Genomic DNA, 19,607 nt, shown 5'->3' with positions numbered 1-19,607 from the left:
AAGAATCATTGATAAATAACATTAACTATACAAACCTTCTCTAAGAAATCCGAGAAATGAACATTAGATGACTATATAAACCTTTCCTAGCAAGTACAAGAATACCCAGAAAATCGATAGATATGATAATAATAATAATACAGGCAGCGACCATCGTAATAACGCGGCGTTTGCCTAGACGGGGAACGAGTTCTTGATGGCGTTCTGGAGCGCCAACACCTCGTGCTCCTCGAGCTCCTTACGACTGATGGTGTTGTGGCGAGTGCGGTGGACCACCAGCTGGCCAGCGTGCGGGGCGTCTTCCTTGATGATCGGGGGTGGTGTCGGCATTCTCCGCGCCATCTCCACCTCGGGAATCAGATGTTTCCGTGACAAATTGAACGAGGGGATGGAGATGCTGCCGTCACCAACTTTACCGTTTTTCGGTACGCCGTTGGGTGTGGCATCGGCCACGATGATTTCGCTATCGTCTTCATCATCACCTTCTCCATCATCGTCGTCATCATCATCGTCATTGTCGTCATCGTCATCGTCGTCATCATCGTTGTCGTCGTCGTCGTCGTCGTCGCCATCTCTGATTTCGTCGTTATCGCCGTCATCATCGCCGTTATCGTCGTCGTCATCAGGCAAGGCGGGAGGACCAAGCTTACGAGACACGTGGTCGACTACGTCCATCCAGGGACACATCCCGCCCATGGCAATGTTGCCGTCCATGTCGACACACTTCTCCACGGGCTTGAGCACCGTCATCAGCGGGAAACACTCACGTAATAGGTTTACCTGGTGACGGGTGATGGGGTGAGCGTACATCAGCAGCGTAAGCGCAAGCGCCAGCACGATGGGCTTTGCCTGGCGCACCTGGGTGTTTTGCGTCGGCCACATGTGGAGGATGTCACAGAGCAAGTTATCGGCGAGGCCGTTGGAGATCTTGGCCAACGTGTTAGCCGAGAGCGGGGCAAGTAATAAAACATGGGTCCACCGCACGATCTCCCACGATAACAGGTATTGACCTAAATCGCTGATGATATCGAGCAGCAGCTTGGTGAGCGGGTGGCGCTTTTTGCGCTGGTTATAGTAGTTGGCGGCGTCGTTGGCGAACCACACTTTGACGCCCAACTGGTCGAACTTGGGGAGTCTTTCCGCCAAAAACCACTCCGCCAGCAGGGTGAGCACCACCATGATGTCGAGCTTGTCGCGCCCGTACATGTCAAACAACTTTTCGATGATCAAGAACACGTTCTTGTGGATCAGAATGCAGCCGGTGATCCCCATACACAAGTGGAGCTTGCCGTCGTTGAGGCGCGCCTCGTAGCCGCCATAGGTGATAGGCGGCTCGCCCAGGGTGCTGCGCTCAAGCAGCGGCGCCGGGGAATCCAGGTATTTCAAAGTGTTTTGGAGCTGGGCCACGTCACGGACAGTGGGCACCTGGGTGCTCAGCAAGCACGGCTTGAGGGTGGCGTCCTTCAGCACCTTAAGCTGAGGAGGGCGGCGCGGCTCGAGAGCAACCTTGGGCGCCGTGGGCGCTATCGGTTGGGGTGCGAGGGGTGCCTCACTGGGTGAGGCAGCGGGTGCAGAGGCTTCCACCATTCGCTGGCAAACGGGGGGCGGGAAATTCAAGTGGGAAAGGACTTGTTGTTGATCGAGTATAAAAATTACTAGCGCCGGGCTCGCTAAGGGTTTTTTTGTTTCTAGTCGCACTGACGGCTGCGGTCACGTGTGGCGTTATCGCCAGGACGAGCATGGCACGGCAGGTGTGGGGACATATTGGGGTGCAGTGTTGTCCGATGAGTCACGTATGGAAGGCTATAGAAGGGAGAAAGAATTTAACTTTATTCTATATTTTTTAGTGGTTCTGTTTTGCCTTTAATTCTAATATTTCTCGGGGGTGATGTGCTCGTGAGGGTGCTCGAGGGGTCATCTGAGGTGATCCTCGCAGTAGGCGCAAGTGTGGCTGCCATAAATCAAGGTTTACACTGGGATACGGAAAGTGGCAAACACGTGGTACTCGAGGGGGGTCAGAGCTTAACCGTCTACAAATGTTAGAGACGGAGGGGTTATGTGAGTGAACGATCATTGGCTCGACTTGTACTGTGCCAGCAACGTTGGCACGGGTTTTCTTCTTTGTGTCGGCTTCTTTGTGTCGCTGACTTCTCCGTCGTCATTGTGCAGGTGCCAGCCTCGCGAATGCTTTTCCTCCCTCCCGTTACCGCATTTTTGTTGTGGTGTGCGAACATCGCTACTGGGGGGCAAGCGATCATAGGGAGAGTCGCACGCCAGATGCCGGCAGAGGCTAGACTGGGAAAACGGATGGGTTACGTCCCGTGCCGGCACCCTCGGAGTCCCGCGTCGGATTAGTCAGCGCTATCTCTCTCCCCCCCAACATATCAATAACTCAATTTTGACGGTGCTATCCATAATTCCATTAAATTACTCTAGACCTGTAATTACCTTGCTTATCGACTCGTGGTCTCTTCACTACTGTTGTATTGGTAGTGAAAATTCAGGTCTCCCCTAAATCGCGACTGCGACAAATAAACCCGACCCAGTAAGCCCCACTCCCCTCCCCTTAAGCCATCAAATAACACTACCACTATTAACCATAAATCTCCTCAAAACCACCCACACATTTTCAAGCCCGAATTGTGCTTTTGCCCCTGAGTTTTGTCGCCCTCTTTTATCCACCCCCTCCGTACCCCACACTTGCATCTTCACATGGTTCGGGCCTGTGAAGTCGCACAGGTTTATATACGTGCCGAGGCCGCCCCCTGAAGCCTAGACCAAAACCACCAATAATGCTGCAAAAGAACCCGGCATCCAAGTCTGTGCCTGCTGCCGCCAAGGCCCAAGCCAATGCGGTGGCGGCGCTGGTGCAAGCCAACGTCGATGCCCCAGTGAAAGGTGGTGCCCCCCAGGCGAAGAGCGCACCGGTGGCGGCTAAGGCTAACAACAACAACCTGAAGCCCAGCGCCCCCGCCGCCGTCACCAAGACTCCGGGAGCCGATGCCGACGCCAAACCGGTGCCCAGAGAAGCGCCCAAGCCTCAAGTTAAGGCGCCCACGTCCGCGGGCCCTTTGCAATTCACCCCTCTCTCGGAGATTGCCCCCAACGTGCAAAGACTCGCCGACGCCTTCCACAAGACCCAGAAGACCCACTCGGTGCAATTCCGGTTAAACCAGTTGCGTAACGTCTATTTCGCCATCAAGGATAACATCCCCGCGTTGGAGGACGCGTTGGAAAAGGACTTTTGCCGGCTGCGGGCGGAGACTAAGAACTTGGAGATCTTGACCGGGTTGAACGAATTGGTGTTTATCATGGCCAATTTGCACAAGTGGGCCACCCCGGAAAAGGTGACTGACTTGCCGCTCAACCTTAAGCTGAACCCCGTGTACGTCGAGCGGATTCCCCTCGGTGTGGTGCTTGTGATTTCGCCGTTTAACTACCCGTTCTTGTTATCGCTTTCTCTGATTGTCGGTGCCTTGTCTGGTGGTAACTGTGTGGTGTGGAAGCCGTCGGAATTGACCCCTCACTTCTCCAAGTTGTTCGGTGAGATCTTGTCGCAAGCGTTGGACAAGGATATCTTCTATGTCGTGAACGGGGGTATCCCGGAAACCACTGAAGTGCTCAACCAGCGCTTCGACAAGATCATGTACACCGGTAACAACATGGTCGGAGGCATTATTGCCCGTAAGGCGGCGGAGACGTTGACCCCCGTGCTTTTGGAATTGGGCGGTAAACTGCCGGCTTTTGTGGTCAAGGACGTCAAGGACAAGGACATCGAGACCATTGCTCGCCGTATCGCCTGGGGCCGGTTCACCAACGCCGGCCAAACCTGTGTTGCCGCTGACTACGTCGTTGTCCACCGCCTGATTAAAGACAAGCTCGTCCAGGCGCTCGTCAAGGCGACCCGCGACGACTTCTACGCCGACCTCGACTCGAAGAACAAGGACTACACCCACATCATCCACGACCGCGCGTTTAACAACTTGACGCGGATCATCAAGGAGACCAAGGGCGATGTGGTCCTAGGTGGGGTGCTGGACCTGGCGCTGCGGTACATCGCCCCCACTATCATCGACAACGTGCTGTGGGACGACCCGTCGATGAGCCAGGAGCTCTTCGGCCCCGTGTTGCCCGTCATCGCCTACGACGACTTGAAGGAGACGGTCGAGCACATCGCCGGCGGCGAGTTCGACACCCCGTTGGCTCAGTATATCTTTACTTCGGGGCCGGCTAACCGCAACAAGAACCCCGACGTCAACACCATCCTTACCACGTTGAGACTGGGTGGGGTGATCATCAACGACGTGTTGCTTCACGTGGCCCTTGTCAACGCCCCCTTCGGCGGCATTGGCAACTCCGGGATTGGTGCCTACCACGGGATCCACTCGTTCAAGGCGTTTACCCACGAGAGAACCACCATCGAACAAAAGTTGTGGAACGAGTTCATGTTGAAGGTGCGCTACCCGCCGTTCAACGACAAGAATAACGCCGTCATCGACGCTGCCCAGACCAGTTACAACGGCAACGTGTGGTTTGGCCGTACCGGTAACGTGCCTGAGAACGGGCCCTCGACGTTCTTTAACGTGTGGACAGGCGTCGCCGGTGTCGCCGCCTTGGTCTACGCCTTCGCCGGCGCGTTGTAAACTGACGTAAATTAGATCTTAGCTAATGAATATGACAACAGAGAAAGTGATAATGGTAACAATTGAATCTAATTAGGCTAATGATGTTTCTGTAGCGATTTGGTCTAGATCGCCGGATCTCGGAATTGGTTGGTGGCAGTCACCAAGAGTGCCGGGCTTGTAACTATGAGGGAGCCTCACCTTTATTCGTGGCCCCCCGCTAAAACCGTTTCGCGCCTTGCCCCTCCATCCCCACATACAGCAGTGTTTTTTTCATGTGCACATTATAGTATCCGCTGGATGTCCCAATCCGGCATGAGGCCGAAACTAGGGCGAGAGAGTGTTCTTGACAAAATACTGAATTGAGGCTAACGGCATTGATAGAATTGGCTATACCGCCATCAATTTGTATTATTACAAACTCGTCTGAGGTCTTCATGTGCTCGTGTCGCCCCTGGTGGCGAAAAGTCACGTCATCCCCGCTTTCATGTGCTCGCCCTCGGAGCCGCCGATCCCATGTGCACCCGACGATATATTTTCCCTTTAATTGTGGAGAAGCCCTTCTAATCCAAAGTCATGTCCGACCTGCTGCTTGTCGATATCGGCTACGTCTACACCGAGGTGCTGGCGATCAAGCCCGGGGTGGCCCGTGTCCGCGCCGGGTTCAACACCCACAAGACCAAGCTGCTCCAGTTCCGCTTGAACCAGTTGCGCAACTTGTACTTTGCCGTCCACGACCACCAAGAAGCGTTTGCCCATGCGTTGTACCAGGACTTCCACCGGCTGGAGACGGAGACCCGCATCGCCGAAATCCACACCGTGCTCAAGAACATCCTCTATGCCATGGCCAATTTGCACCAGTGGATCCAGCCGGAAGCGGTATCCGATTTGCCGATCAACTTGCGTACTAATAAGGTATATACCGAGCGTATCCCCTATGGGGTGGTGTTGGTGATGGGCGCTTATAACTACCCTGTCCACGTCACGTTGTCGCCGTTGGCGGGGGCGATTGCTGCTGGTAATGCCGTGGTGTTGAAACCGAGTGAACAGACTCCGAGATTCTCGCAATTGCTCACCGAGGTGTTGACGAGAGCATTGGACCCCGACGTGTTCTGGATGGTCAACGGGGGTGTCCCCGAGACCCAGGCGTTGTTGGATGAGAAGTTCGATAAAATCATCTTTACTGGATCGCCTACTGTCGGTACCATTGTCGCCAAAAAGGCCGCGGAAACTTTGACTCCTACCTGTCTCGAATTAGGTGGTAAGTCTCCCGCAATTGTGTTGCTGGACGTCAAGGATAAAGACATCGACACCATTGCCAAACGTATCGTGTGGGGCAGATTCACTAACGGTGGCCAAACCTGTATTGCCGACGACTACGTGCTTGTCCACCAATCTCGCCACAAACGGTTGGTGGAGGCAATGAAGCGGGCAGTGGAAGAACTGTACCCTAACCTCACCCCCGACTCGCCTGACTACACCCACATGGTGCTGTCGCGTGCCTACGACGGCATCATCGACTTAATCACCACCTCTAAAGGCACGGTGGTCACCGGCGGGGTCACTGACGCCGACCGCAACACCCGTTTTGTGCCCCCTACGATCTTGGACGACGTGCTGTGGACGGACTCGCTGATGAAGCGCGAGATCTTCGGCCCCGTGTTGCCCGTGGTGGTGTACGACCTGTTGCCTGACGCCTGTGCCCGCATTGTCAACTACCACGACACCCCGTTAGCGCTCTACATCTTCACCTCAGGCCCTACTGCTAGAGGTAAGAACCCTCAGGTCGACCTTATTCGTCGTCTGGTGCGCTCGGGTGGTACCATTGTCAACGATACGTTGATCCACGGGGTGTTATCCAATGCTCCCTTCGGTGGTATCGGTTCTTCAGGTACTGACGCTTACGGCGGTAAGTGGTCGTACGATAACTTCACCCACGAGCGGGTTACCATTGAGCAGAAGTTGTGGAACGAGTTCATGGTCGGTGTGCGCTACCCTCCCTTCAACGAGAAGAAGGGCAAGGCGTTGCAGTACGCTTTGCAAGAATACGGGGGCCATGTGTGGTTCAACCGCTCGGGCGACGTCCCCATCGACGGGCCGCTGAGCTTCTTCAAGTTGTGGGCGGGGGTCACCGGCACCGCCTGCTTGATCTTGGCGTTCGCCCAGGCGTTGTAAGCGTATACACATCTAGATTACGACAATCAAATACTAAACTTTGTACATGATTTTCAATGAAAAGGTGATCGCCATGGTAGCGAGGGAATGGTTTCAACCGATAGATCGAGGCGTTCGGTATCCCTTGACGGTAGCAGCATTACATAGTAAAGCAAAGCTGTTACGTGGGGATTTGAATCAACTATTCACATTTGGTTGATCCACTCAAGTAATCGCCGAGAATGGCCATTAATCGCTTATCGGTTGGTGGCTATTATCTGGTGCATTATCAACTACACACAACAAAAATACTGTAGCTTCATTGGCCCAATAACATATCATTTGTTAATAATGTTTGGACTCTCTTCGGTGAGGGTTCGCGATTTGCCACTAACTGCCAGTTACCCCACAAATCGCCACACACTGCGAATACTACTATGTCTCCAAATAAAGCCACCAGTGGAGTAACGGCTAATGGTTTACATGACAACGATGTTTTGAGTGCCCCGGCCGACGAGTATAGCGATTACGTGCTTGGCACGTCCACGACTGCCAATGACGACGACAGTGGCTTCGTCGGTGATATACCACCGGAAGCGAAAGCTCCAGCCGATGAATACAGCGACTATGTGGCCGAACGCGGTACCGTGGAACTACACAGTGGGGGCTTTGCTTATAGCGACCCCCACAGCTCATCAATGGCTACGAATGAGTCCACCATTGACTCTGGAAGTGGGTTACCAAGTCAAGACGATGATGTGCCATTGAGTGCTCCTGCTGATGAATATAGCGATTACGTTCTTGGTCCGGGAGATGATAATGCTGACGATGACAATGAAGACTCTACCATAGATGACGGTTCTCCAGGATTACGAGCTCCTGCTGATGAATATAGCGACTACGTGGACCTGCGTCGTCATGCTTGACGGTTGAACTCAAACTATTCATGATGATGATGATGTTGATGAACTTATGATGAAGAATGATGCCGGGTCGGATGACAACGATGAATTTTACGAGGATAAACTTACCTTGACAGCTATGGGGTCCATACTTATTATTGCGATAAACTTACACCGAAGGTCAAGCTCGAAACAAAATAGTTACATTGTAACAAAAATAAAGATGAATTGTCATCCATAAGTTCAGTAGATGATTAGCGTACTTTAAATCGTTTCTCGGAAATCGACAAACGTGTGAACCATTTATCACGCCCGCTGGACTCAAAGAAGAACGCAAGATTTGCCAGAATCAGGCGACACTATTTAGATCACTACATATTCAGACCCCTTACTTACACGTTATCATCTCACTGTGGTGCTTCTCACATGACTGTTTGGCTCGACCACATTCACAGATCTCGAAGGTCGAGCTCATAAGTATAGCCTAATAATGGGGCTCTACTGATAAATATTGCGAGGCTATACTTTCATTATGTCGTATAATGACAAGGACAGAAATGTCCTATGAACTATATGTGAATGGCTTATCTTTCATAAACCACTCAAATGCAATTGTGAGGTCATCACTTGTATTCAGACAATCCATTAGCCGCAAGCCAAAACCGCTTGAGCACATCGTGAGCCTGCCGTTGTCCTCTGGTAACCATCAATTGACTGACGAACTGTTGCCGCACTTCCTGGCCACACTTCGTCAACGGCAATGACTCCACCACCACCAGAAGCCACTGCTTAAAGTGCATGGGAAGCTTAGCCACGAGGGTGCGGAACACTGGGTAGTAATGCTCCAAGCTCAGCCGAAGGCCAGTGACAAACAGCACCGTGAGGGCTTCGGTGAGGCGGAAGCCAAGCAGCTGGCGGCCTCCATCGCCCACCACTAAGTTTTGGAGCAATTGATGGTCTTCGTGGGAGCCACGTTTGAGCTGGAGGAACTTCAGCCAGAACTGGTTGACGGCTTTGATGGTAAAAATGTCCTTGCTGGAGAAGGCTTCGAGGGCAAATAAGAGTCCCTGGTTCTGGAATGCCAGTAGTTTAATCAAATGTGAGGGCGTTTTATCGATAAGCGTGGTGAACACAAGAAGCACCGGCTTTACGAGGTCCAGGTCGTGGGTGAGTTGAGCCTGGCGATCGACAAACGCAATGCGAACGATTTCGGCCACCTCATTGGCGCCAAGCTTAGGAGCCAGAGTGATGGTAATTGTCTCGAGGAGCAGGTAAAGTGGAATACAATGAGCGGGGTCGGTCGCAGGAATCTTGGTGCTGATAAAGTCAAGGATGGTGGCCAAGGGGAAACAGAAGGGACCATCGACAGCTTCGCCAAGGCCGTTCTTAAAGATGTGACAGCACTTTTCCACCACAATGGGGTTACGGGCAAGTAAGTCCACTTGAAGCCCAAACTGGGAAATGCAATTGAGGATAAGTGGTTTGATCTCCAAGGGGTCCTGGCTCCAGTACTCGTTGGTTTGACGTTGTTGGTCAGGAGTAAGCCAATCGTCGTGGTCTTCAGGGAGTCTCAGCGCCTTAGCCACTTCGTTGATGCACAGCACAAGCGATACGGCGTAGTCCTCAATCGCGGCGAGGACATCAGGGTCGTTGATCAAGCTGGCGGCCACAGCGACTATTTTCGATACCACGGCTTTAATCACTGAAGCAAATTGTGCAGGATCCTTAACCCCTTGAGCGATGGATACAACCGCGTTACACATGCGCTCACGGATGACGTTATCGACGCGGCCATCTCCAATCATTTGCTCCACCACCGGCTCCAAGTTGGGGAGGAACGGCACCATGCGTGCGGGACTCTCCTGACAGATCTCAAGCACGGTTTTCAGGGCGATGAGCGATGGCACCAGGCCCGTCAAGATCACGCCGAATAAAAACTCAAGCACTGCCAGTAAGTATTCGGCGCCGGCGTCGGTGTTGAACACAAATTTAAGCGACCCCAAGAGCCGCAACGTGGTGATTTCGAGCTGGCGACTGACGTAGGTCTGCTGGCCCATCAATGCCAGGGCCCCTTCAATGAGCCCTTGGCGGAAGACATCGACGACAATCAGAGTGTGGTCGGAGCACTCGTCGTAAAATGCTAGTTCTTCCGTCACTTTGTACCACATGTACAACAGCACTTCCAAGTCAGTGGCATTTGACGCCTGGAGGGCCAGCTTGACGGAGTCGGCGATGGTGATGTAGAATGGAATCAGAATGAGTTCCAGTACCAGCACAAACAAGTCACCAACCAGGGTGCGGTATTGCACAAGTTCTGAAGGCAACTCGTCGTGGATCTGGGCCTTTTGCCAGTATACCTGAGTACACTGTTGAAGGATCTGGTCCCTAGCTTCAGTATGAGCTTTGTAACTCTCAGGGTTATTTTGAAATGTCTGCTTGATAAACGTGGCGTCGTGCTCCAACGTCAGCACAAATTCTTCCCAAAACATGAGTAAAGGTTCGCTTACCAGTTCTTCCAAAGGCAGTTGTCCATCGAAATGGCAGAAGCGAAGGACAATGCGGAGAATCTGTTGTACCAGCTCCTCATGCAAATGCCGCAGAAGGTAGAGGATATGGTGGCCGAGATAGGCGCCGAGGAAGGTGACAAAAGCATCGACAAAAGTCAGATCATCAGCTAGCTCGCCACCGCCAATGACGTTATCGATAACTCGAGGTCCATAATGACCAGGAGTAAAGAGGATCTCGGTCACCTGGTTCTTGGTATCGGTATCCAATAGCAGGGGACACATTTCGTAGACTTCAGTAAGGCCCAGAAGGGCGACAGCAGCGCCTTCAAGGTCGCTAGGAGTAAGTCCAGCAAGCATATACTGTATCAAAGGACGAGCATCATCGACAGAGTAGCGGGGGCTGAGGAACCCATCGGCAGTAGCAATATATGGAACCCAAGCCGCAGCAGCTCCCATGGCAAGTACTTGATTGGGAGGGTCATGGATGAGTACTTGAGATACCAGTGGCCACACGTCGCGCTTAACGTTCTCGTGGAGCTGTTTCAGCGTCTCCCGACGGTAATCTTCAGGCATAATGGTGTAGAATTGGAGGAGGATTTCCCATTGAGGCTCAGTGAGGGCACCAATTTCTGCCACAGTGAATTGCGGCAGTTGTACGAGCAACGTAGCTGGATCTAGCCGAGCATCCGACGATTCTGAAGCGGCTAGCAACCTGTAGATAAGGGCAAACCCCAGGATAAGCTTGCGGAGCACGTACGCGTGCTGGCGGCCCTGGGAGTACACCTCGTACATCGTGGCCACGAGGTCAGGAAGCAATTGCTGAGCGTGTGGTATCACCTGATCAGGATGAGTAGTAACGAACACAGTAATGGTGAGGGCGCCGAAGTACTGGACGGGCGCCTGAGGCCGGTGCAAGAGCTGGCGGCCGAGCGTGTAGCCGTGTTCCAGCTTCTGGAGCCGCTGGAGCTGGTCCTGGATGGTGGCGATGTGGGCATTGTCTTTGGTGGCGTGGAGGGCGTCAATGGAGGCGACGACCTCGTCCAAGTTGTACGCCATCTACTTGGATGGGGGTTGATGGTAGTGTGGGTGGGTGCGGTCACGTGAGTGGATGTGGTCTCTGTATGAGAGTAGGTTGTCAGGTTCGCACGGTGGGTTGCACCGTCGCCCGCTGTCGGAGTCATTTGGTAGGGGCACGACTCAGTGGTGAGGCGCTCGCAGCTAATATTACTGCCTCCCCCCGGGGCAGGGCAGCCACTAGTACTCACGGCAACGTCAGTGATGCCGCCGTGCTCCCAAGCGGCACAGGTTGAATGTGAACGTTTCGACTAAATAGAATCAAAGAGTTGTTAGGGACCTGTAGTCAATGCCTATAATATTGACAATTGTGTCCCTGATGACAATTAATGGGTATTAGCACTAAATGGCGTTATCGCCGTTAGGGTTGCCTGCCACGAGCCCGGGCGCGACCCTCACGCAATTTATCCGTCAGCATACACCCGCCGTCCACTATCGACAACTTCATTCCACCATGGTCAGAGCCGGCGGCATCAAGTGTCAGAACTGCAACTGTTCCCCCGGGCTCTTGTCGCGAAATAACCGTCGTCTGGTCCGCTTCGCCAAGCAGATCCAGCTCGGCCGCCTGGGGTCGCAACCGGGGCTGCCTCTGCGGAAAGGCCTGTGCTGGCTGGTAAACCCGCTGACGTTTACTCAGGACAACAAGGAGATCAACACCAGCTTGCGGCTTGCGGCGTTGCGCAAGCAGATGGCCGAGCACGGCTTGGCGGTGTACGTGGTGCCGCTGGAGGACCAGCACCAGCTGGAGTACACCGCGCCCGGCGACAAGCGGCGGTCGTTCATTTCGGGGTTTTCGGGGCTGGCCGGGGTCGCCGTGGTCACGCGGGACATCTCGTCGCTCAACGATGAACCGGACGGGTTGGCGGCGTTGCTGACGGACGGGCGCTACTTTAACCAGGCGCTGAACGAATTGGACTTTAACTGGCGGTTGATCAAGCAGGGACAAAAGGGCGAGCCTACCTGGCAGGAGTGGGCGGTGGAGCAGGCGGTGCAGATGGCCAAGGATTCGGGCAAGGACGCCCACATCGGCATTGACCCCCGCAACATCACCTACGCCGCCTACCAGCTGTTGGCGAAGCTTGCTGAGGAAAAGAGCCCTAAAGACGCTACTGTGGACGTGGTACCGGTGTTGCCGAACTTGATTGACGAGATTTGGGAGGAATTTGAGGACTTGCCGGTGCCGATTACTGCCTCGATCTCGACGTGGGATATCAAGTACGCCGGCCAGCTGGTGGCGGCTAAGCTCGAGGCAGTGTCGAAAAAGGTGTTTTCCGACTCGGTGACGGCGTTGGCTGTGACGGCGCTCGACGATATCGCCTGGGCGCTTAATCTTAGAGGGCTGGATATCGAGTTCAACCCGGTGTTTTTCTCGTTTTTGGTGATCACTAGGGACGAAACCATCCTCTTTGTTGATGAGCCGAGACTCAGCGACGACGCTAAGGCTCAGCTTAAGCTGAACAATGTCACCCTCAAACCGTACGCCCTGTTTTACACCCACACCCACGAGTTGTCGGCCAAGCTCAAGGAGAAGCAGCAGAAGTTTGCCGTGCTGACAGCGGCCAACTGGGAGTTGGTGCGTCAACTTGACTGTGAATTCACCCAGATGCCGTCGCCGATCGAAGCGCTTAAAGCGGTGAAGAACGCTACGGAGATTGCCGGGGCGAGACTGGCCCAGGTGAAGGATGGTCGGGCTATCATTAAGTTGTTTGCTTGGCTTGAGAACGAAGTGATTAAGAAGGAAGAAATGATCGACGAAGTCACTGCCGACGAAAAGCTCACTGAGTTCCGCAAGCAGGAACCAGGATGGGTGGGCCAGCTGTTCGACACCATCTCTGCCACTGGCGCCAACGCGGCGGTGATCCACTACAAGCCGGTCAAGGGCGCGTGCACCACCATCAACCCATGTAAGCTTTACTTGTGCGATACTGGCTCCCAGTTCCTTGAGGGCACCACCGACATCACCCGGACCATCCATTTCAGCGAGCCGCTGGCCGAGGAAGTCACTAACTACACCTTAGTGCTCAAGGGGATGGTGGCGTTGGCCCGGCTCAAGTTCCCCGAGGGCGTGCTGGGATGTCAAATCGATGCCATGGCCCGCCAGTTCTTGTGGCAACAAGGGTTGGACTACGGCCATGGCACTGGCCATGGCATTGGTGCCTACCTCAACGTCCACGAAGGCCCCGTGAGCATTGCGGCCCGGGTGCCGTCGAAGGCGGTCCCGTTGGCTCCGGGTAACTACTTGAGTAACGAGCCCGGTTTCTATAAGGACGGCGAGTACGGTATTCGTATTGAAAACGACATGTTTGTCGTGCAATCGAGCGAGACCTACAACAGCAAGCAGTTCCTCAAGTTCGACACCGTGTCGCTTGTGCCCTACTGCCGCAAGTTGATCGACGTGTCGTTGTTATCCGCGGACGAAATCACCTGGCTCAATGACTACCACCAGCAGTGCTGGGAAGCTTACGCCGACTCGTTTAGCCGCGACTCGCTCGAGTTGAAGTGGTTGAAGCGGGAAACCGCCCCATTCAAGAAGTAGTAATGAATAAATTGCCGGTAGACTTAATACGACGAAGAAAATTCTATTCCCTTCCGTGTAATCCAGTGTATTCATTTCATTTTCGGGAAAATGCAGCGCTAGGCTACCTTCGTCGATCCGCCACCTCCTACAACATCTGTGGTCGCCTTGAACATCTGTACAATCATTACGAGATTAAGACGGATACCGAGATCTATTACCAGTGATGTCATTTTTACATTCTGATTTGACGCCTCTGGATTTTTAGGCTGGATGACGCTCAGATTACACCAGTTCTTGGTGCAATAATAACGGCACTGCCCTTGAACTCCAAGGCCAAATAAACTATAATATTTTTGCGTATGTGGCAATTTCATATCCATTCACTAGTGTAGTGTGTTGAGCTCATGTTTTTGAAATTCTTCCATGACAATCTCTGTCCATCACTTCACACATGTTGATTCATATACGTCGTTAGCTTAATGAATCTTTAGACTGATCATGGCCTAAGAATAATCATTAATCATTGCTCGTAATCGTAACTTCGGCTAACCACATCACTGGGTGGGCAATTGAGTAAAGCTCCCACAAGCCACCCAGTAAAAGTTTCATTTTGGTTGTGAATTTAGAGGAATTGGTGGTTGGTATCAATAGTAAGCCTAAATCCCAAATAGGAAAGTGGTGGCGTTGGGGCTGCCTCATATCGCATTGATGATGGACGTGCGGGATTATGTAATCGATCAAGGCCTGTGTTTAAGAATTTGCGGAATGTGTATTTTGTAAAGAATGGCGGCTGTACCGCTTGCTTATTGGACTTGGTAGCCTATGAAGTGACAGCCACACTTGAGTGACTAGGCATCCACCAGTGGAGTGATAATATAGCTCCGAGGGGAAGAATTGGACCAAGAATGGAACCATTTTTATGCTGCCATAATACTATAGTTGTCGAAACCGTGCTTGAGGTGGTGGCTTAGAAAGTTATCTCGATAAATTAGCCGATCAAATCGGTTTATATGCAGTAATACGAATCAAAATGGAAGGACCAGACCACAAAACGTTGACCGTAAACGATGAAATTGCTGGCGCCTTCACTTAGCAGTTTCTCTGTTTAGACTTATATCACACCATAAACGTTGTTTGGTCTACATTTCTAGAAGTTTATCGACCATTCTTTCAATCGTGTAGGTATCGTCAAATGCTCATACATCGCGCGCCCTGAAATTTACACTTTTATAAATCACCGGCTAGTATTTAAACTAAGGGTATCAACAAGTCGCGAGTTGATTCAAATTATGTCTACCGGTTCTGACCCGCCTTTACCACCAGAGAACTTGATGCTGGCGTCAAGCGCAAGTTCCAGTGGCAATGATTGCCAGCCAGTTGATGACATCAAAAGAAATACCTCCACAAACCAGCAAACGGAATCCCAAAGACACACCGAAGAAACCGTTCGCAAATTGCAATCTGTCCTTAATGAGTTAAAGGCGCAAAATATCGAACTTGAGGGTGGCAACGGATACGTTCAATTAGGTCATGCCATTGTGACCGCGATCCACGAGCACCCCACTATCAACGCATTCGTCTCCAAAATTACCAATGAATTATCATCACCAACTAACTTGCCTGCTTTAACTAATGGTCCAGTGCTGCAATCCATCACTAGTCTGGCTCCGGGGCCGACATCCTTGCAGGCTGGACTGCTGAATGTTTTCAATCCAGCGTATAAAGCGTTCCATGGCAAGCCTACCCCTTCGTTCATTGACAACGCGAGAACGGATCCACGCCACATGAAGATTGATAATAACTATATCGTGTGGTATAACCCTGAGCTCAAGCGTGATTTGGACATTAGACTACTTCACCAGTTTAATCTTCTTCGAAAGGTGGATTGCGTGGGGCTTTCAAAAGATGGCAACGTAATCGCCATTGGATGCACAAGTTCCACTTATTTGTACGATATGAATTCCTTTAGTCGTGTGGCTACATTAACGGTTGACGATGACTGTCACAGAACTGAAGGTTCGGGCTGTATTAACTCGTTATGCTTTTCACCTGATGGCAACTATTTGGCCATCGCCAAACAGATGAATATCTATATTTTCGACTTGAATACCAGTCGTGTCCAGAAAACCTTGCGCCTCAGCACTGGAGAGGTGGTCTCGCTTGATTACTTTCCTGATGGCTGTAAGTTGTTGTCTGGTCTGAAGGACGGCTTTGTTGTTGTCTGGACTTTGGAAACGTCTGATTTTCTCATGAATTACCATGAAAAACTGGTGAATACGGTGGCGGTACTGCAGGACGGTGACTTTTATGCTGTTGGCTTCGGGGATAATACGGTCGGAGTGTGGGACGCAGACAGCGAATTGAAAGCGCAATTTTCGGGGGCTAAACAGTTCAATCGTCACCGCAAGCAGGTGTTATCCGTGAAGTTTGCTGATGACAGCGGGAAGGTTTTGTCAAGTTCGGCAGACGCTACTGCAAAGTTATGGAACTTTACGAACATCAATCAGTTATCGTCGTCATGTGAAGTTACCTACGAGGGTCATGGGGATCTGGTTAATTCAATTTGTTTGATGCCAAATATTGGGTGCGTTATTCTGGGTTCTCAAGATGGCAAGGTGATATGTTGGAACAAAACCACCGGTCACCCACGATTGATGCTACAAGCTCAGGACAAGCCAGTAACCTCGGTTGTGGCTTTTGTAAAACCTGGAAGCTCCAGGGGCATACTTGTCTCCTCGTCGAATGAGGACTTTAACGTGCGGGTATGGGAAGTTTACGCAGAACCCACATCGGCACCAATCTCTAAACCTGGGGATGTTCTCAGATGTATGACTGAAGAATTGGTCAAGCAGGCACTGCTGAACCGGACTGCTCACAGACCGACAAGGCCTAGGGCTGCCGTGAAGCCTGCACAGCCAGCACAGCTGAGCCGGGCTTTCAACATATCGTCTCGGTTCAAAATTGCCAAGACGCCGGTGCAGCCAGCACTGCTGTACTTGAATGCTTACATATCTACACCAATCAGTTATGCTGAGAATTTGGCACGGTTTGAGCGAATTGACTGGACGTTGTTTCCTATTCAGGCGGATCACGTGTTACCAGCTGGAACCAGACCAAATGTGCAAGCGGGGTTTTGGCTTAAGAAGCTTTGTAAGCGTCGTCTTGGTGTGCAACCTCGATACCACTTTGAATACAAGCAGAACCAGATCAAAGCTACAATAACACTCAAAGGCCATGATTTGCTGACGGCCCTGGCCAGTTCGAAATGTGACGCCGAACACTTGGCAGCAATGGCCATTACCGAATACCCTGCTGCGAGAGAGACGCTTTTTGATTAGCACAAATAAGACCCTACTGCGAGAAAGTTTGCAATTTTGAGAATGAATAAAGATTGAACGACAAGGTAGAATATGCTTGAAGCAAGGTCTACAAATGAGTAACGGTATATAAATTGCAACGTGAATGCATAATAAAGAACGTGAAAAAGCACTAAGATCACCTGTTATTGTATGGTACCAGTAATGGCATAGTTGCTCGTTACTCAAATATGTTATGATGACCACTATACAACTATCATGTTGATTTTCCTATAAATTTAAGAAACGACACATATACACTGGAACTATCATACTTAGTGAGCTTACGTAAACTCACTCTTCAGCAAAGAGCCACGGCCTTCAAAAAATGCGCGGTTCAATACCGACCAATCCCACCTCAAATCCGTCCATGAAGTACATTGTGCCACATGATAGCGCTACAATAACAATCCAAATACGGTTTTCCTTCCGGTCCCCGGTTTTCGCATTTCCGGTCACGGCTGGTGGTTCTGGCGATGGCTGGTGCGACGGCTGTGGTGGGAGGGGGGAGCGCGCGTCGACGGGAGTTCGGTGGGGGCAAAGAGGCGCGGAGAATAGGCCGGGCAGCGGTGTGGACGCGGCAGGTGTTGGCGTTACAACTGGGGTTTACCGTTACAGCTGGAGAGATTGCAGCACCGTAGAAGTCACGGGACCAGGGTTTCCAGCCCTAACGGCACGCCTATAGTAGTTACGGAATGTAGAGGAGGCTTTTGCCCGTCGGTGGCGTGAGTTTTTTTCTCGGGTTCCCTCATTTTGGGGGGGGCTGGCTGGCGCGGGCCCACTTCGCCCCCTGGAGCTTGACTCGGAATATCGGGATCCGCCAGTATCGGCGGTAAAAATTCGGGGGAAGTTTGTGGTGACACCTACGCTCGAGTAACGGCCGCGGATGTGGAGCCCGGCTGTATCCCCCGGTGCTTTTAGTGTCAGAAGCGTTAGATCTGCACCCCAGATGTATCTCCCCCGACGTGACGCGAGGGGGTCTATATCCAGGATATTCTTTTGGGTTCGACATAAAAAGCCGGCTGGTCGCACTACTCCTTTTTTATCTTCACCACCACTTTCTCGGCGACATGAGTTGAAATCCAGCTCGAGTCTGCCACCAATTTGGACCATTGCTCACCAACATGGCATCCACTACTGACTAACGCAGCCGCTGGGCGACATGGGTTGAAATCCAACCCGCGTCTGCCACCCTATNCAGATGAATCTGCCCCGACGTGACGCGGGGGGGGGGTCTATATCCAGGATATTCTTTCGGGTTCGACATAAAAAGCCCGCTGGTCGCACTACTCCTTTTTTATCTTCATCACCACTTTCTCGGCGACATGAGTTGAAATCCAGCTTGAGTCTGCCACCAATTTGGACCATGGCCTACCAACATGGCATCCGCTACTGACTAACGCAGCCGCTGGGCGACATGGGTTGAAATCCAACCCGCGTCTGCCACCCTATCAGCGCTGCCGCTCGGCGACATGAGTTGAAATCCAGCTCGAGTCTGCCTACCAACTGACGCTTTTGATGACGCCGCTTGGCGACTTGGGCTGAGATCCAGCTCGAGTCCCACCAATTGGAACCAAAAATACTAACATAGTGCCCTTTCGGGAGGCTCACCACCTGGAAAAAACTACATCGACCACCCCCCCGCTGCTCTTTACCTAGCGAATACGCTCGAGAATTGGCGGGATATAACTGCGGGGGGTAGTTGCGCTGGAATTGCGTAGGCCGATGATAGTCCAGGTGGTACGCCAGCTTGGAGTCGGATACCCGCCGTCCACGCCCGCAGCGCTAATGCAACGTTTATAACTCGAGTATAAACTGCGTGTTGCGGGTTGATGGATTGCGGGGGGCCGGTTTGCAGCTGGTGACAGCCCAACCCTGCGGTACTTTATCCAATTGGCCAGCAGCATACGTTCTACACTTACTAATCGGGTAATCTAACATTATCATCCCGCAAGCTTGAATAATCAAAACTAAACCTCGATAAGTATTTAAGATAATCAATACATACCCTAAGCATACAAAACTCAAATCTAGTCCCTATCCCTTTGCCGCAGGTCCTCGGTTTTCGCATTTCCGGTCACGGCTGGTGGTTCTGGCGATGGCTGGTGCNCGGCTGGGATGGTGATGGCGATGGCTGTGCGACGGCTGTGGTGGGAGGGGGGAGCGCGCGTCGACGGGAGGTCGGTGGGGGCAAAGAGGCGCGGAGAACAGGCCGGGCAGGGATGTGGATGCGGCAGGTGTTGGCGTTACAATTGGGTTTTATCGTTATGATTGGGTATCATCGATACAATCGGGCATTATCGTTACACTTGGGTTCATCGTTACAATCGGGGAGGGGTGATCATCGGGGGAGGGCTACAGCTGAGGAGATCGCAGCACCGTGGAAGCCTTTGCTCGGATTGCCTAACTGCATTCCTACTTATTCATATTTTGGGGCTGCCAGCCTAATCTCGCGGGTTCACCCAGCAGAGGGG

At 52.2% G+C, this 19,607-nt stretch overlaps 7 protein-coding genes across 7 annotated transcripts; 5 read left to right on the top strand and 2 right to left on the bottom strand. All coding sequences in view use genetic code 12, as the record gives it.

The window, feature by feature from the left end:
* Positions 1–174: 174 nt before the first annotated feature.
* Positions 175–1,587, bottom strand: DIURU_004106 (uncharacterized protein; the record flags this gene model as incomplete). Its single annotated transcript, XM_034156943.1, has 1 exon — positions 175–1,587. One exon carries the CDS (start codon positions 1,585–1,587, stop codon positions 175–177), a length of 1,413 nt encoding a protein of 470 aa, XP_034011127.1.
* Positions 1,588–2,792: 1,205 nt separating this feature from the next.
* On the top strand, positions 2,793–4,643 carry DIURU_004105 (aldehyde dehydrogenase family protein; the record flags this gene model as incomplete). The annotated part of the gene is made up of 1 exon (XM_034156942.1): positions 2,793–4,643. One exon carries the CDS (start codon positions 2,793–2,795, stop codon positions 4,641–4,643), a length of 1,851 nt encoding a protein of 616 aa, XP_034011126.1.
* A 555-nt stretch (positions 4,644–5,198) lies between these two features.
* On the top strand, positions 5,199–6,797 carry DIURU_004104 (uncharacterized protein; the record flags this gene model as incomplete). The annotated part of the gene is made up of 1 exon (XM_034156941.1): positions 5,199–6,797. The coding sequence occupies one exon, from the start codon at positions 5,199–5,201 to the stop codon at positions 6,795–6,797; it is 1,599 nt and encodes a 532-aa protein (XP_034011125.1).
* Positions 6,798–7,213: 416 nt separating this feature from the next.
* On the top strand, positions 7,214–7,702 carry DIURU_004103 (uncharacterized protein; the record flags this gene model as incomplete). Its single annotated transcript, XM_034156940.1, has 1 exon — positions 7,214–7,702. One exon carries the CDS (start codon positions 7,214–7,216, stop codon positions 7,700–7,702), a length of 489 nt encoding a protein of 162 aa, XP_034011124.1.
* A 599-nt stretch (positions 7,703–8,301) lies between these two features.
* Positions 8,302–11,241, bottom strand: PDR6 (Pdr6p; the record flags this gene model as incomplete). The annotated part of the gene is made up of 1 exon (XM_034156939.1): positions 8,302–11,241. One exon carries the CDS (start codon positions 11,239–11,241, stop codon positions 8,302–8,304), a length of 2,940 nt encoding a protein of 979 aa, XP_034011123.1.
* Positions 11,242–11,713: 472 nt separating this feature from the next.
* On the top strand, positions 11,714–13,795 carry DIURU_004101 (aminopeptidase P; the record flags this gene model as incomplete). The annotated part of the gene is made up of 1 exon (XM_034156938.1): positions 11,714–13,795. One exon carries the CDS (start codon positions 11,714–11,716, stop codon positions 13,793–13,795), a length of 2,082 nt encoding a protein of 693 aa, XP_034011122.1.
* A 1,271-nt stretch (positions 13,796–15,066) lies between these two features.
* DIURU_004100 (uncharacterized protein) lies at positions 15,067–17,115 on the top strand (the record flags this gene model as incomplete). The annotated part of the gene is made up of 1 exon (XM_034156937.1): positions 15,067–17,115. One exon carries the CDS (start codon positions 15,067–15,069, stop codon positions 17,113–17,115), a length of 2,049 nt encoding a protein of 682 aa, XP_034011121.1.
* Between the last annotated feature and the right edge of the window lie 2,492 nt (positions 17,116–19,607).

The sequence above is a fragment of the Diutina rugosa genome (assembly GCF_008704595.1).
Source record: "Diutina rugosa strain CBS 613 chromosome Unknown scaffold13_size251220, whole genome shotgun sequence".
NCBI lineage: Eukaryota > Fungi > Ascomycota > Pichiomycetes > Serinales > Debaryomycetaceae > Diutina > Diutina rugosa.
Note: the sequence above shows the minus strand (reverse complement) of the source record. Positions and strands in the feature narration are given on the sequence as shown.